This window comes from Phaenicophaeus curvirostris, chromosome 10 (genome assembly GCF_032191515.1).
Source record: "Phaenicophaeus curvirostris isolate KB17595 chromosome 10, BPBGC_Pcur_1.0, whole genome shotgun sequence".
NCBI lineage: Eukaryota > Metazoa > Chordata > Aves > Cuculiformes > Cuculidae > Phaenicophaeus > Phaenicophaeus curvirostris.
This window is the reverse complement of record NC_091401.1, coordinates 11,820,181-11,836,387: the sequence shown is the minus strand read 5'-3', so window position 1 is coordinate 11,836,387 and position 16,207 is coordinate 11,820,181. Positions and strand designations below refer to the sequence as shown.

General features: G+C 40.9%; 1 protein-coding gene across 4 annotated transcripts in view; it reads left to right on the top strand.

Moving 5' to 3' along the window:
* Window positions 1-8,475, top strand: part of NYAP2 (neuronal tyrosine-phosphorylated phosphoinositide-3-kinase adaptor 2) — a 149,997-nt gene extending 141,522 nt beyond the window's left edge. For all 4 annotated transcript variants that reach the window (XM_069864535.1, XM_069864534.1, XM_069864533.1 and 1 more), the window contains one exon: window positions 8,202-8,475. In XM_069864535.1, coding sequence (XP_069720636.1) covers window positions 8,202-8,429 — 228 coding nt within the window. In that variant the 3' untranslated portion in view covers window positions 8,430-8,475. The remainder of the gene's footprint in view (window positions 1-8,201) is intronic.
* The last annotated feature ends 7,732 nt before the right edge of the window (window positions 8,476-16,207 follow it).

The following is a 16,207-nucleotide window of genomic DNA, read 5'->3' as shown; positions in this document are numbered from 1 at the left end:
ACATTAAACACAGCAACTGGAATATTACAATGGCCCTAAAATGCATATAGGGTTTCAGAAGTTGAAATAGCAGGTGTCTGTGAATTCTTTTAATGTTAAACTTACATTAAGTTTACAAGGGTAAGATTACAAAGTGCTCCTTTCCACCCAACTATTTTGTCAAAACGAAGACTCGTGTGGTGGATGAAGCCTTTCCCAAGACATCAGAAGAAAAATAGAGGTGTTACTTGTGTCCCTTAAAAAGAAGAATTTGTCAAAGGCTGGAAAGGGCAGTTTGTGTAGCGCTTAGAACCTTGTGTGTGCTTGTGGCACGAGTACGTGAATGCATGGGATCGTTGTAATGTGGTTGTTGGCATCATAGGACACCTTCTAGAAAACACCTCAACCACTTCGAAGCAGGAATCTGCAGTTACGTCATCCAGCGTCCCCGGAGAGCGTTACCATGCACTATGAATTGCATGGAAACTGTCTGCTTTCACAGCTCACCTTGCACATCCTGTGTGTTCCTGAGCATACTGTTACTTTTAATCACCTTGGTATTAATAATCAATTGTTGTTTTGAATTTAACAGTAACAGGAGAACAGGTTAGCAGTACAGAGCTAAATGAACGAGTCACTATCCTGGGCCAAATGACGCTGTCTTTCATATTGATATTATCCCAGAGTACTTCTGTCAAAGAGAAAGAAATGCAGAGTTAGCCTGTAGTTCTACTCTCTCCGACTTTTGCAGCCACTGGAAGTAACATCATTGAACTACAGTGCAATGGTTATAGCCAACAATTAGCAAAAGAAATCTTGTCTAACATAACCTTCCAAGTGCTCTTTTGAAGGCTTTTTAAATCATTTGAGAGTTTTTTTACTATTTGTTTGAACAAACTATAGTCAAATTCCTGGACCCATGAAGTTAGCCAGTACATGTCTGTTGGCTTCAACTGGGTGAGGAACTTACTGCTCAGATTTACTGAAACATGATTCTGGCTGAACCTCTGCCTTGGACAACTTCCCTTTTGTAAACATATGCTAAGAGGACCTCCATGTCAAGCTAAGAATATCAGATAGCAGATCGTGAAGTAACTGTTGCTGCTTACCATAGCCCTTCACCACTTGCACCCATGGCACATGACTGTCTTCTAGGAGTGGGATTTTACACCCTCTCGAGTGGAAATACCTTACCTGGCCAGATGGCTGGGACCCATCTGCACCAGAGAAAGTACCGTCAAGAGTTTCAGTGGGAAAGAGTTTGGAAACTCCTGTCTGAGAACAGGCAAGAGGGAGGGAGTACCTTTTCCTCCCAGAGGATGGTAAGTGGCTTTCAGAAAGCCTTTCTTCTTCACTTTACTGTAGCTTGCCAAAACAAACCAGCATGCTTGGCTTCGCCGAATGATGTGTAGCACTGCACACAGATTGCACTGATAGAGATTGCTTTGTTTACAGATGCAGGAGGCATTTCTAAAACTCTTCTCCAAATGTTGCTGATATTTTTTATTTCATTATATTTTGCATTGTTTAAGACCACTTTGGCATTGCCTCATATCAGCTATTGGGTTTTCATTTTATCTGTGATATGCAGTTGTCACAAAGAAAGGGGCATTTGCATGTGACGTCCATGATCACATACATGTTTTCCCCATCCTTCCTGTAAAAGAAAAGCCAGCCCCTCTGCCCATCCAGCAGGTAAGGGAGACTCTCATAAGGGCCAGAAGAGCACAGCATTTCCCCCAGTCCTACACCTCTGCAATTTCAGCAGAGTAAGTGGTAAGCTACATTACTAGAAAAAATTATGGAAGTAGCCCTGAATTGTAGGTCTCTTATTGACTAGAGCTTCCAATTTCACCTCAAACCAGCAGCATTAAAAAAAGGCAAACAAGCCAAAATGCCATGAGGAGAAACAGCTGAGTGGGATATGGTGTTGTCTAAAGCCCTCATTTTTGAACAATAAAGAAAAATAAATTTTTAGGTCATTAGAAGTTTATACAGCACAAATAAAACCAACCCGCTCATAGAACTGTCCAGAGCATGAAATGCAGGGTGGTCAATTCAAATGTTAGAAAGGCTTCCTCAAAAAATGAATGAAAATTGGCAGCATGTTCTAACTTTGTAACTAGTAATAGAGCTGCCTCCGATATTTCAAATATTTCTTCTCCCCCATGGCATTTTTAGCAGCACATATTCTCATGGACACTTGTGTGAAAAATTATAGTCCACCTTTCAGTGGGAGGTTTCCTGAAATGCCTCTCAAGATCAGCAATTAGCTTACTTTATCCTACTTACCTTTCACCCCTCTTGCCTGACTTTGGAGGAGCAGAATCACTCCCAGCACTCACCCTGCTCTCATCGTGGTGCAAGCAGGGACACAGGGCACCTCCCTGTCCGGTTCACGGGGCTTGCGGTTAAAGTTACTTGGGGCTTGGTTTAACACAAGCAAATATGAGTGGGACTTATGTAGCATAAACATATTTTTGCCAAAAGAGAGTGTTATCTATCCATGTATTTATGTGTCTATTTGTAACACGTGAACAAGTAGAATTTATCACACCTAAGAGAGTCTCAGACCTCATGCTGAGGATTTTTCGTTCTATATTTTCACTCCCACCATGTTCCCCATTTGGAAAGGCTATGCTACATGGGATCCTTTGGTTTTTGTATTACTTACAAGTACTGCCATATTTTTTTTCAGTAGCATACATGTGTTCAGTAACTTATACAGACCTGCTTGTGCACTGTACTGACACACTTCACCTGCTCCTCCTTATGGTAACAGTCCTGTTCCTGAAGGGCCAAAAATTCTTATCCCCTATTGTGAATAGTTGCCAACAAGAAGGTACTTTTGCCACACCTGATGATCACATCTAGCAGGTGTGCAAAGTTATATCCATCCTTAATTATATTGTTGGATAATATTCTACCCTTTTCCACCTGTAACTACTAGTCCCTTTGCCAAACTAAACTATCCTGCTTAGTTAACAACAGGAAAACTTTGTTGATTTACCTTTCTTTTTCTTGTTTCAAAAACCCATATTTTGAGCACTTTTGTGAATCTGCTGGTGCAGGCTTCCTTGGCCCAGTGCCTCATTCTGCAGGCGGTGGTGGGGGTGCCCAGGGCAGAGCCCATGTCAGGGCAATAGAAAACAGAAATAGTCTGCTGTGACACCAGGGAGTTCCTGGCAGCATGAGTCTGTTCCCTAAAGCCTGTTTTGAGTTTTCCCTGGGATTATGAGCTTTTTTCAGTAAATTCTGATGTGCCAGAAAGCTACAGCGTGTACTGACCTCTGCCTCCAGGTCCTGTCCTCTAAGAGCCATTGAACTGTGTATGTTCTGCCCATTAGGCCTTTCTCCAAGACAGTTCTGTGATCTAGCCCAGGGCAATCTAATTTAAGAAATATCTATATTCCTAACCATTGAGACTGCTACTTACCCTTCCGGAATCATTCAAAATCTGTCCTGTGAAGTAAAAAGAAATGATGACAGGCCCCCTGCTAGCGGAGGCACCTAAACACAATATACCAGTTGCACTTTGCAGTGAAGGGAACTAGTTTGTCTAGTTTGTTTCTTGGATCTTCATAAAGCATTAAGACACTTGCCAGAAGTGATCTTTTTTTATTTAGAAAGATTTTCTTACACAAAATATTTTGCATTTCTTTGAGGATGAAAGTTGTTGGCTTTCCTTAGTTGAAGGAAGGTTTTATAACACTGTTTCTCATTCCATGACACTACCAACACAGAACCTGAAAGTAGGCAACAGATCTTAATAAAATTCACTTCCGATGTTTTGAGAATAAAAATATCATAAAAATAAGGGCAGATAGTAAAGTTAATGTGGTGACATGGACTAGGTTTTCCTAAGGCCTTCAAAAAAGCTGGTGGTAAAAACCTTACAGAAAACTTCAGTTTTGTGCAGTGGAAGACATTTCTTTCTTTTTGTTGATGATGTTCAAGTTTGGAACAAGCATTTCCTTCAAAGAAGATTTTTGAAAAAAATAGAGGATAATGAATAATCAAAAGATTAGTTTAGTGATTAGTGTTCGCCAGGAACTCATGAGACATCCTCATTTACAGTTGTGCTCAGTCATATTCAGGTGAGAGAATTTATCCAACCACTCTGTGTTCCTGTATGGTTTCTACACACCAGGTTTTCCCACAGATTTTACTGCCTGATTAGAATCGAAGATTTGATGAGGTCAGGAAGGCTAAGGCGCAGCTGGATCTGAACTTGGCAAGGGAAGTAAAGACTAACAAGAAGAGCTTCTACAGATACATGGCAGGGGTTTGGAACTAGGTGATCTTTAAGGTCCCTTCCAACCCTAACTATTCTATGATTCTATCATTCTATCATTTAAGTTTGCCTCCAATGCCTCCTAGGTAGATGCCTGGAGTTCTGGCCCTTTGGCTGGTGTTCCCCTTCACTATTTTGCTCTGTGTGATTTTGAAAAAAAAAACCAAAACAGTGTTGTAGAACCTGGATAATTTAATGAGAAGTAAATCCATCAAAAAAAAAATGATGTACAATGAACAAATTCCATAATTCAAAGGAGATTATGTGACATAGTACCTGATACACATCCTAGAGTCTCCAGGAGATCCCTATTACAATCCTAGCATTAGCTGCTGTCTCTTTCCTTCCTTTTCAGTAAGAATAGGCTTTGGGCCAAGACACTCTAGTAATAACCATTTTTGCTTCTCCTGTGCTGATGCTTTTTGTGCCTGTCTGCCTACATCCATATCTGCAGCCAAGCTCTGACACGCTGCAGGATGTATACCGCTCCTCACATGCTAAGAGATCTTTCAGGAACAGGAGAGCCATATAGCTGTATATTGTTATGAATGCTGCTTTTTTCCATAAATGAAGTTGCAATATCATTATTTTTTGTGCCTCTCACCCTGAACAAATTCCTTATTATGATATAGCAGTGATACTAACAGCCTGGTGCATGACCAGAAGCACAGGCTAAAGCCAGAAAGGGGGGAGGATATGGAAAAAAGTTGTATTGGAACTAAGTATGAGCACTGTCAGTTCAATCGCAAGAAGGATTTGGCCCAAGTCCACGTTGTTAAACACATTAGCTTTAAAAACCTCAGTGGCCCTACTGAAGTCATCGAGGGTTACTGCTGTGATTAAACAGCTGGCATGTGAGCCGTAGTGCCTGTAATTTGCCTAGGACACACTGGAAAGTTAGTTAACAGTCTGTGGGATTTTGTATTAGCAACATGGCTATTATCATATCTGCAGTTCATTGGTCTACAAACTGATGATTTCCTCTGTCTTGTGACCTCAAGAGCCATGCACCCTTGTTCAGTACATCTTTATTTTGTTGCACATCAACACTAGAACTGAGTAAAGCTGTCAAATAAAACCCTTTAACGTTTGTTCTCACTTTTAAGCTTTTTTTTCACCAAGCCTTTCAACATCATATGTGTTCACTTAGTCTATTTTAGCAAATGACTTTGCACATAACACGTGACTTTGCTGCACGTTCATGCTGTGCATAAAATTACCTGAATGCAGTAACAGGGGAGGAATGTACCATGTGGTCAGTATATCTCAGAAGATGCTGGTGTGAAGGATTTAGCCATCGAACAAAAATAACATTAAAAAACCACAAATGTTCTTGAAAATCTGTGTCCAAGAAGGCAGAAAACCTCAAATTCTTTATCATGAATGATTCAGTAACTGCAACACAATACGGTGGGCAGTTAAAAAAAAAAAAGCATTTTGGAGCTGTCTAAGCTCAGGTTTATTTTAGGGGCTGTTTTGAGGGGGGTGGCAGAGTGTCTGTAACTGATGATTCTGCAACACCATTTCTATCTTTGGGAAGTTGCGACTGGTATTTTAGAGCTTAGCATTTCAAAATCCTGCTTTGGTCCTCTTGAGTCCCGTGAAGAAGATTAGCTACCAGAAGACACTGTGTTTGCAACCTCGCTGCCTGTAGTACAGTGACAAGATTAGGTTGACGTCGATTCAACACCCTCACAGTGACTGGTGTCTGTTCTGCGGATGGTGCTTGTGGTGCACGGCAACTGGAGCACATAGCATACCCTAAGGATTTCATATTGTCACATGCTCTGTTCACTTACATGTTGGGTTAGAAAAGAGAAGGTATTTCCCAATGCCTAGAAGAGGAAACCCACACTCAAGCACTGTTGTCATCAAATCCAGCCTACCAGCTGGTGTGCAGCTGTGTGTTGTGAATATTTTGTGTAGTCAATTGTGTGCAGACTGTGTCCCTGTCCTGCCCCACGTAGGAGGACCCAGCCAAAATGAAGACTCTGCTGTGTAAGTACCAACCCATCACTAATGAGTAGAGTGGCAGGAAATCTGCCTGAGGTAGAACCTCGTCCATAGACTTGTGAAGTTGAGCAGAGGGGTGGGGACGACTATCTCCAGTTCAATCAGAGAGCTTTGGACTGGATCTGAGTACCCAAAGAGAAGAAGTCTTACATCTGCAGTGGATGACATGCCTTCTACCCACCTGCACGGCAGTTAGGTCACTCTTGAAATGAGAAATAAGTATTCAGTCAGGATGAGCAGGCATAGCAGGCTTTCAGAAGACTTTTGGCTCAGCCATTCAGGAGGACACACTGCAGATATGTTACCTGTGTAGTTCTAAGTTCATAAGACTATTCAAGAACAAAATTCATATCGGGGCATAAACCTGTTCCACTCCAACTATTATCTCATGAATAAGATAAGCCTGGTTTTGTTTCAGGCTAAAGAAAGGTAATTCTATCTGAAATTCTTTTATCCTTTGTCACCCCTTAAAAACATTTTTTACAAAGATACTCAAAATAACACCCACATTTCTATATTGCGTCTATTTTTCTCTTTGAGCACATTGTTTATTCATACTTTTTTCTGGTAAGCTTGCTCACATTTATCCCTGTTGTTTTGTTTCCTGCTATGAATCTGAACATTTTCTCTATTGATTTATCAATAAGTGTTAAATGCTCTTCAAGTTGACCACAAAAGCTACCAAAATCAATGGGAGTCTCTATACTGGCTTCTAAGAAGAGCAGTCCCCAGTTCTAGGAACCTGGTGTATGCCCACACCTGGCATTCTAAGAGCTGTGAACAAAAGGCATATGCATTATTAAACAAACTCAAATACTCCTAATAATAAGCATATATTTCCTTCATGAATCATAAAATGCTGCCAAAGTGTTTCCGTAGATGTGCATTTTCGTGAGAAGATCAGAGATGCACTTGGACAGACCCTGTGAATGCATGGCATGCATTTGCTTCCACAGTAATACTTAGTTTATGACTAATATGGAAAATAAATGTTGGGAGACTCAAGACATCACTTCAAATTTGCAAAATAAGTGTCGAGAGGAAATTTTCTGATTTGCAGGATATAGCATGTCATCCAAATAGAGTGAGCCCTTTCAAATTAGTTTAGTATCAGTGATTTCAGTTCCAATCAAAGAACTTTAAAGGCACATGCATTTTCAGTCATGTGGGCACCCCACTGAACTAAAATGAAGCCACATTCTCAGGCTTCAAGGGGGCTGTGACGTGTGCTTACAACTAAACATACGCTAACGTCTTTTTTGGATCAGTATCATGTTTTCAAATATCCTACATGCACGGAAACATAGAGTTTCTACACACCTGGTACCTCACAGTTAATAAAATATCACAGAACAGGATAGGTTAGTCTATATAACTCACATGAAGTTCATTAAATAATTTTTTTAAATTAAACGCAGAGTTATATTTAGCTTGATACTCAGAAGTGTTAACACGATGCTTTTAATGTGACAGATTGGATTTGGAAAGCAATATAAAACATGGATTTCAGTGTATAGAATTTTATTTCCACAACTTAAGGATGTTATTAAGATCCATGTGCCTTTTTAAGATCTATTCCATCATTTAAAATTCAACCAGTACTAGTTTTCTGAAAACATTTTCCTTTGTTAGCCGTCAGTGCTCTGGAAAAGTTAAAAAGGGGACCTTTTATTACGCTTTTTTTCCTTAAAATAGTAGTTAGGAGTAAAGACTGACTTTGTTTCTGTTGTTGCATAGTGATTTTTTTGTTCATCAAATGAATTAGAGTGTATCAATACAAGAAATGTTAACATTGCAAAGGAACAATGTGTTCAATCTATGACCAAGTAGTTATTTGTGTGCTTTTTGTTTTCTTCTTTCTTTCTTCTTTTCTTTTTCCTTCTTTCCTTTCTACACCCGCCTTCCACCCCAATAGGTGACATGTATGCAGTGGTTGCAAGGGGACCATACAATGCTGGATATGATTGAGAAAAAACGTTGCCTCTGCAAAGAAATAAAAGCTCGACAGAAATCAGAGAAAGGACTCTGCAAACAGGACAGCATGCCTATTTTGCCGAGTTGGAAAAAGAATACTGGGACCAAGAAATACAGCCCTCCTCCTTATTCCAAACAACAAACTGTTTTCTGGGACACTGCAATTTGACAAGCGTGTGGAGGATGCCCTCTCCACTGTGTTGCACCATGCACAGGTAGCCTGCTTTCTTAATAAGGCAAAGGCTCTAACCTAAGACTTACCTGCAGGTGGTGAACTTCCTAGGAAAAAAAAACCCACCGATACAGTGCTCATCTGTCAATCAAGAGAGAGATTTAAGTTTCCAACTGGATTAAGGCTTACATATTTATCCAGGATTTTTTTGGATCCAGAAGATATCAAAATGTAAATATTTTGCCAGTATATTGAAAACACCCAAGCTAATACACCGTTTAAATATATATATAAAAATTCAGAAATTTATGAAGAATTTTACTATGAAATGTTACTGTTATATTGTTTTATTACCTATTTTCTATGTAGTGTTCTAATGTTCCCCCTCTGCTGCCACCATTTTCTTTCTCTTACCTGCCTTGATTTGGCTTCTGTACAAAAGCATGTGGTTGTATGTTTTGTTAAACAGGGCAATGTACAAAAGAATTCAGTGCTAGGGCTGTAGAAGTTACCTAGAGTTGTGCTCGTTAGATGTCCTTAGATTTGGGGGGTGCAGGACTGGACTAATGAGAGAGTTTTGGTCGGAAACAGCAAAGCTGCAAGCAATGCAAATAGAAGTGCTTCACGTGGATGCCCAAGTTGCATTTAAAATATGAATTGTTCTGCATCACATTTCTCATAAAGTTATTCAGATAAAACACCCTTGGCTTTTATATGAATCAGTTGCTGAAATTACTTGGCCAAGAAACTAAATTTTCTGCAGAACAGATTTCAAAAGAAACTCTTCATTCTATTCAGCTGACTAGCAGAGACCATGGTTCACTGTGACTAAGCATTGTACAGCCCGTGACGGAGAGATCCAGGCGCGCAGCAGGCTAAGGCAGTGGCCCTGCAGCCACCGCTCCTGTCCACATTTGTCTTTGGTCCAGAAAATAAAGGCGAGAAAATCTGTTTACATGTTTATTATTTTTAAATCCAGCAAAACATCCGTACTTTACACTGTGCCGAATTTCCTTGTCTTGTTTATGAAGGCTGGAATTCAGACCCCTTGAAAGCTGGTAGGGAAATCCCTCTTGATTTCACGTGGTTTTGGAGCACAGGCCCACATAACACGTTCTCCCGGCTATGCTGTTTCTTCTTCCTCACTGCTTCTGCAATTGGCTTGCAATCCTGTATTGTATTACACCCATTTTAACAGAATATTATATCATGACCAAAGAATTATGACCTCCTGGTTTTAACGGGAGAGAGAGATGGCTTATTCTGATTCTGAGGATGAAATCCATGCAGTGAAATATCTTCCAAAAGGATCTGTTGGTAATGAGGGGAAACTTGTACTGCTGTGGAGTAGGGGAAAAGGTTCTATGGCATATATTTTGTATATTTAAATTTCTATCTATGCGTTTGAAGTTTGGTAGCACAAAAGTCCCTCTTTAGAACAATCATTTTAATATTATATTCGCCGAGAAGAAAAGGGGTGTTGTTTAAAACTTCTTGTTATATTGGCTTTTCTTTGAAATTATATTGACAGCATTGCCACAGCTGTAATTGCTGATCAAAAAAAAAACCAAAAATAACAAATTTTAGAAGGTTTTTGTAATCTATATTGCTAAAGTTTGAGTAATGCTTTATCAGTAGTAGTTTCTTTTCAGCCTCTGAAATAAAGTTTTAAAATATTTTATAACTAATTAACTAATGTATATTTTGATGTCCAAACTGAGATTTCTGTAAAAGATGAAGTGTGTGTTTATATGTGTGTATGTATATTAGCATTATTGTATATGTATATATGCATATGTGTACACACATATACATGTATATATGCATGTATCCCTATATATACTCATAGATGTGTGCATACGTATATACCATGTGCATTAAATAATGGTGTGAGTTATGAATATACAGTGGCTGGAATGGATACACGATTGAAATTCGGATTTAAAGAGCCCCTCACAGCCATAATGACAGAAGACAGGAAAAAACACAGAGGCTGTGAAAGAATCTTTGAATACATGTTACATCCAAAAGACACCAACTGTATATTCTGCTTATTCTTTTTTTTTTTTTAAAGAAAGAAAATGGCAGAAGAAAATCTCCAGAGACCTCACAAAGTTCCAGAATCTGCTGGAAAGAAGACGACTTGTTGGTCATGAGAAATCTGTTGAGATAACAGGTTCATTATTCAGAAAGTGTTCATGATTTGTCTTCCTTGTTGTGTGGCAAGAGAAGAATTTTTCATAACTGCGTGTGAAATCCTTAGCTCGACACTTTTCCCCAGCTGCACTAAGTCTCTGGTGACAAAACGAAAGCTGGTGTTCAGCCAGTATGATACTCCTGCTCTGCACTGGTTTCTTCCTGGAGCAATTACTTTCAAACCCTGCTATGGAAGCATCGACTTTGCAGCCCAGACCTGTGGGAGCACACAGGCATCGCAGTGCCAAGCTCTTTAGGGGAAGGCAGATATTAGTGTAAACAGTTACGTGTTTAATAGTGTTTGTTCATATTGTGTCCTTTTCATATAGATAAATAATAGGAATACTGATCAGGGAATCGAAGCATCCTTGTCCTAAGCAGACTTGCTTGTACACTGCTTGTACACTTGCCCAGCATAAAACCACTCCTTGTTCTGCTTTTATTGCTTAACACAGTTTATGTTGTCCTTCCTAAATAACCCCCCATGTGCTTCCAGACCTCCATTGTATCCCATGGAAACAATGGCTTTTTGTTTTGAAGTGCGACAGTACATGAAAAAGTAAAGTATAACTCAGCACTTACCTTCAAAGCACTTTAGAAATGTGAACTAAACCTCACGCTTTCAAGAACCGTTTTACAGAGGAGGGAGGTGAAGCTCAGATGGAGTAGTTTCCAAACGTCACGGACAGTGCCAGAGTAAGGTATGTGCCACCCACCTGTCCCGTGACTGCTGGCCCACCCGGTCACTCGAGTAAAAGGTGCACCACACTGCTGAAAGCGTGCCATCAAACCGCTGTTAAACATTTTCTAAGTCACCTATTGTCTCAGCAGTTTCTGTGTCACAGGGTGAATGACAGTGCTTAGTTACACACGGTCATTAAAGCTGTAGTCTGTATAAATATGCAATCTGTATATACATACAGATCACATATATACACACACTTACTAAGACTGTATATATGAAATTGTTTGGTATGCACTTATTTTGCTTTAAACTCCTGAAGTTAAACATTATAGTGTAGCAACTTGTGTAAAGTGCACTGTGATTTCAAGAAAGCACAGTAAAGTCACAGGTCTTGTTATTCTTGCACTAAAAATGTGTTTACGTATATTAGCCAATGTATGTCTACTTTATTGCTCCTTTTGACAAATTAAAGCAAATGGTATAAAATGGTATGGGTTTTTTTTGTTTGGGTTGTTTATTTTTAAGTGGACAATGGCACTATGTTTTTAAATGACAGGGTTTTTAAATGAAATTATCATTCTGTGTTCATTCCAGTGTAATACATTTACCAATATCTGGAGACTGAATGTCATGTTGCTTTTTTTCATATTTCATTAGAAATTGTCAGGTATGTGCCTGAGATTGTGTAGGAGTAAGGAGTAGCTAGAGGCTAACTGTAATCATATATTATTAGCCGTTTCTATATACACAGTATAAACACATATTAATTTTCTTTTCATTTTTGTACTTGATTTTTTTAGGTAAGATGTAATTAAATGTACTTTGATACTTCTGAAGTAATAAGATGTTGTTTGAAGATAAATTCTGCTTTCTTTAGTGCATTGACAATATTTTACAATAATTTAGTGCTTATTTATTTGTGCTCCGGTGTAATTATAATAAAAAGCAATAGTTTAAAATATTTGGTTGTTCATCTTCATTTGATAGATTCAGTTTAGACCTGGGTTAGTGACAAGAGATTAGCCAGAGATTCCTGGGTAATAAAGTCAAGTCATAGATGCATAACACACCCTAAGAACAATTATAATCGCATCGTTTGTTGGAGGAAATGAATGACTTGTTTTAATAGGTTAATATTTGCAAGTCATGCCTGGTTGTGTCTAATGCCATGAGTGCCATCCTCAACAAAATCCTTAGGATGAGACTTCTCTCCTGGTGCTCAATTTTGTAATGCTTTGTGATTTTTTTGTTGGTTTTGTAGCCTGGATTCTGCAACTGAGAGTACCTCGCCCCCTAATTCTTTTAGGAAGATGTTTTGTGGTTAAAAAAGTTTTCAAGGGAAAGTAGTTAATACAGAACCCCATAAGAAACAATAAAGTTCTTGCTATAGCACTGAGACCAACAACTGGTTCTGAATCACATTGCAGATGATCAAAAAAGTGCTTTCCAACTGCTTCCCTGCCCCAGAAACCACGTTTTACCCAAGGCACAGCCTCTCTTTCCTCAAGAGCGTTCCCAAGCCCAGCAGCCACATAATGGCCGAAGAGTTTCACTGCCTCTTTATGCGCCTCTTCCTCTCCCCAGCACCTGGCAGGGACGTTCAGTAACTCGTCCTCCATGAAAATGTTTTTCATCCCAGGCTCCACATTTCATGGGGAAATCCTATAGGGATGATTAGAAATGAACAGAAGGCTTTACAGGAATTACTCCAGACCTAAAAGGGGAGAAGAGATTCTGTCAGTTTAAGAGTCAGATTGCTGTCTGCACTCTTCAGTGTACAGCAGCACTTTAACCAGAGAAAAATCATAGAATCATAGAATAACCAGGGTGGAAGAGACCCACCAGATCATCGAGTCCAACCATTCCTATCAAACACTAAACCATGCCCCTTAGCACCTCGTCCACCCGTGCCTTAAACACCTCCAGGGAAGGGGACTCAACCACCTCCCTGGGCAGTCTGTTCCAGTGCCCAATGACCCTTTCTGTGAAGAATTTTTTCCTAATGTCCAGCCTAAAATGAAAGAGAAGGATTGCCAAATGCAGAAGGGAGCATAAACTGGGGCAAATTCAAAATTTTCCCTATTTGAAAGACATGTATTTGGTTTCTTTGCCACTGCAGAAACTGTCTACGTGCCATTGTTTCTTAAACAGAAGAGGCTTAAACTAAAAAGAGACAAGACCATATAAAGCATTAGTTGAGTTTTACACTTGCATTTACCCTGAGTTTATTTAAAAGTGGAAAGGTGCCTGCAGTACTCTATCTTGGGTTTCTGCTCCTTTTGCATTTTAAAAACCATCACAATAACACTGGCTGGAGGTACTGCTGGTTCTCTGCCACAGTCACTCAGAGTGACCTTAGCTGGTGCCAGAGTGGCTGTGAAGCAATTAAAGCACACAGGGGCCTGTCTTTCTTGGGAACAAGTAACGTGCCCCAGGCAAAGCAGAGAAGTCAAGCAGCCGTTAGAAGCAAGATGGGCCAACATCTCTCAGATCTCCGGCCAGCGCTGACAGAGCTGGCAGAGGAACCGAAGGAAGCTAAATAAATTTTACAAAAACGAAAGACAACTGAAAAGAAACACTGCTCAAAGGCAAGACTGAACGCATTTAGCTTTTATTTTATAAACCTGCCAACATATTTTTTATGGTGTGGTTTTGCCTTTAAAACAAAATTACACACCTTTCACATTTTAATTGAGATCTTTGGCAAAGGAATGGGTGGTGGAATGGGTGGTGGCTTTAGCGTTCTCCCCACCTGTGGTGTATTTTCATCTTTCTTTGTCCTCTTCTCTCTTTTTGTCTAAATCCTTTCCTTCATGGTGTGCTTTTGGGAAATATATTTGTAGGTACAATGAGAGTTCCCCTGTCATCTTTCACTCCTGTTAGTGTTGTGCTCTCCCTTCCCTGTTCTCAGCTGGCTCTACACTCTCTAACCCTAAATGAAATGTACAAAGAGAGCAGGAGCAAGAGCCACCATCAATTTTGTTTTAGAGGATGGCGTATATCAATGCTGTTCTTGGTGTATGGACGGCAAGTTTCATGAAGGGAGTCTGAAGTGGCTAAAAAGAGTTGATAAAACACAGAGATACTAAGAAGCTGTAGACTGGACCGTGGCTGCAGCTGGTGGGCAGCAAAGCCAAGGCTGGTGCCCACCTTTCTGCTGGGCCCAAACCCAGCTTTCAGTGGAGAAATAGAAAGGCAGTTCTAGGGCAGAGATTCTCTGACTGCAGCTGGCAGGACATCAGCACAGGCCAGGAGGAAATGAAATTAAGTATATTAAAAATAAGAACAAGTTTTCACATAAACCTTCTCCCCAGCTTTCAGCTCTGTCTTCTGTATCTCCTGCGCCACAAGCAGCCCACAGTGGTGGGCCACAGCACGGCCTCCCTCAGGGCTTGGATGTGAGAGGCTACGCTGCTCCTTCGGCGAGTGCCCTGGTGTGGCTGGGGTGGCAGAAGCAGCGCTCGCCGAGGTGAGGTAGCAGCCAGATCTCTGGTCTCCAGCTAGTGAGACCAGGACCGTGCCAAGTTGACCAGTCCAGTGGTCGGCACAGACTGAGCGCCTTGGGCTGCTCCAGCGCTGCCTTTTCATAGAATCCTTGAACCATAGAATGTCTTGAGCTGGAAGGGACCCACAAGGATCATCGAGTCCAACTCCTGTCCTTGCACAGGACAACCCCAACATCCACACCATGTGTCTGAGGGCTTGGCCAAATACTTCTTGAATATTGCCAGGCTTGACACCATGAGTACTTCCCTGGGGAGCTGGTTCCAGTTTTCCACCACCCTCTGGGTGAAGAAACTTTTCCTAATGTCCGACATAACCCTCCCCTGGCACATCTTCCTGCCATTTCCTCTTGCTCAGGTGCACCTCATGAGCTGACAAGCTTCAACTAGGTTGGTCACACCTGTGGTTAACCTCCCTGTCCTGCTCCCATTTCAGAAGGGCACAGCAGCATAGCTCTCTGGAACCAACAGTTGGTGGGGCTGGCAGTAGGTTGAGCGCTGTGGGTCATCTCAGAGACACCATCTGAGATGAGGGGAGCTTATGGGGATGTAGTCCTCCAGCGCATGTGACGCCCACCCAGAGGTAATCTCTGGACAATTTTTTTGCAACCATCGCAGCATATTCACATACAGGTTCCTGGATGGGGAAGCAATGGGAAGGCTCTGGCTCTCAGTGCTCTGCAGGAGAGGAGCCTGCACTTTCTCAGCGTTCTCTCTTAATTAGACGTCTCTGGGCCTACCGCTAGGACCTTATACTTTGTTTAGACATTAACACCTCTGCAAAGTGGGTGTTAAATGGTGTTGTTAGTGTCTGTAACGTTTTTACATCCACTTGAGGAGTGTAAATGATTCTACAAGGTGTAGGGCAGTGGAAAATCAGCCTTCCCCTTGCTCCAGCTGGCTGGGGAATTTCAAACTAACTCCTTTGGAATCCAGCTCTCACTGAAGAGCTCTTCTCTTTCTTAAGTTCTTCTGGGATTTTTTTAAGCACAACAACTGAATTTCTAGTGTATTTTGGGGTTTATTTTTTTTCCAGTTTAAGGAGGCTGAGATGTTCTTGGCCAAGCAGGGGGAGGCATTCACTTTCTGCCTGGCTTGTAGGTCCCTCGGTGTTGGAGAATTTTGTCACAGTTTCTGCTGATGTGGCCCATCCAAGAACTCTGAAACCAGCACTTTATTTTCCTGGCTCTTACCCTGGGTGTGAGATGTGGTATCACAAGTTGTATGTGAAATATGCTGACAGGATGAGTTATTCCATGTGGTATGTGTTTGACTGGCTGGGCACCGCTTGACTTGTTGAGTAGTACAACAGTGAGGTCCAGCAATCTGAGTGTGCTGGTACACACTGTGTCTTGGGGAGTAGGGCTGTGATCGCCCCTCCATGTAAAACT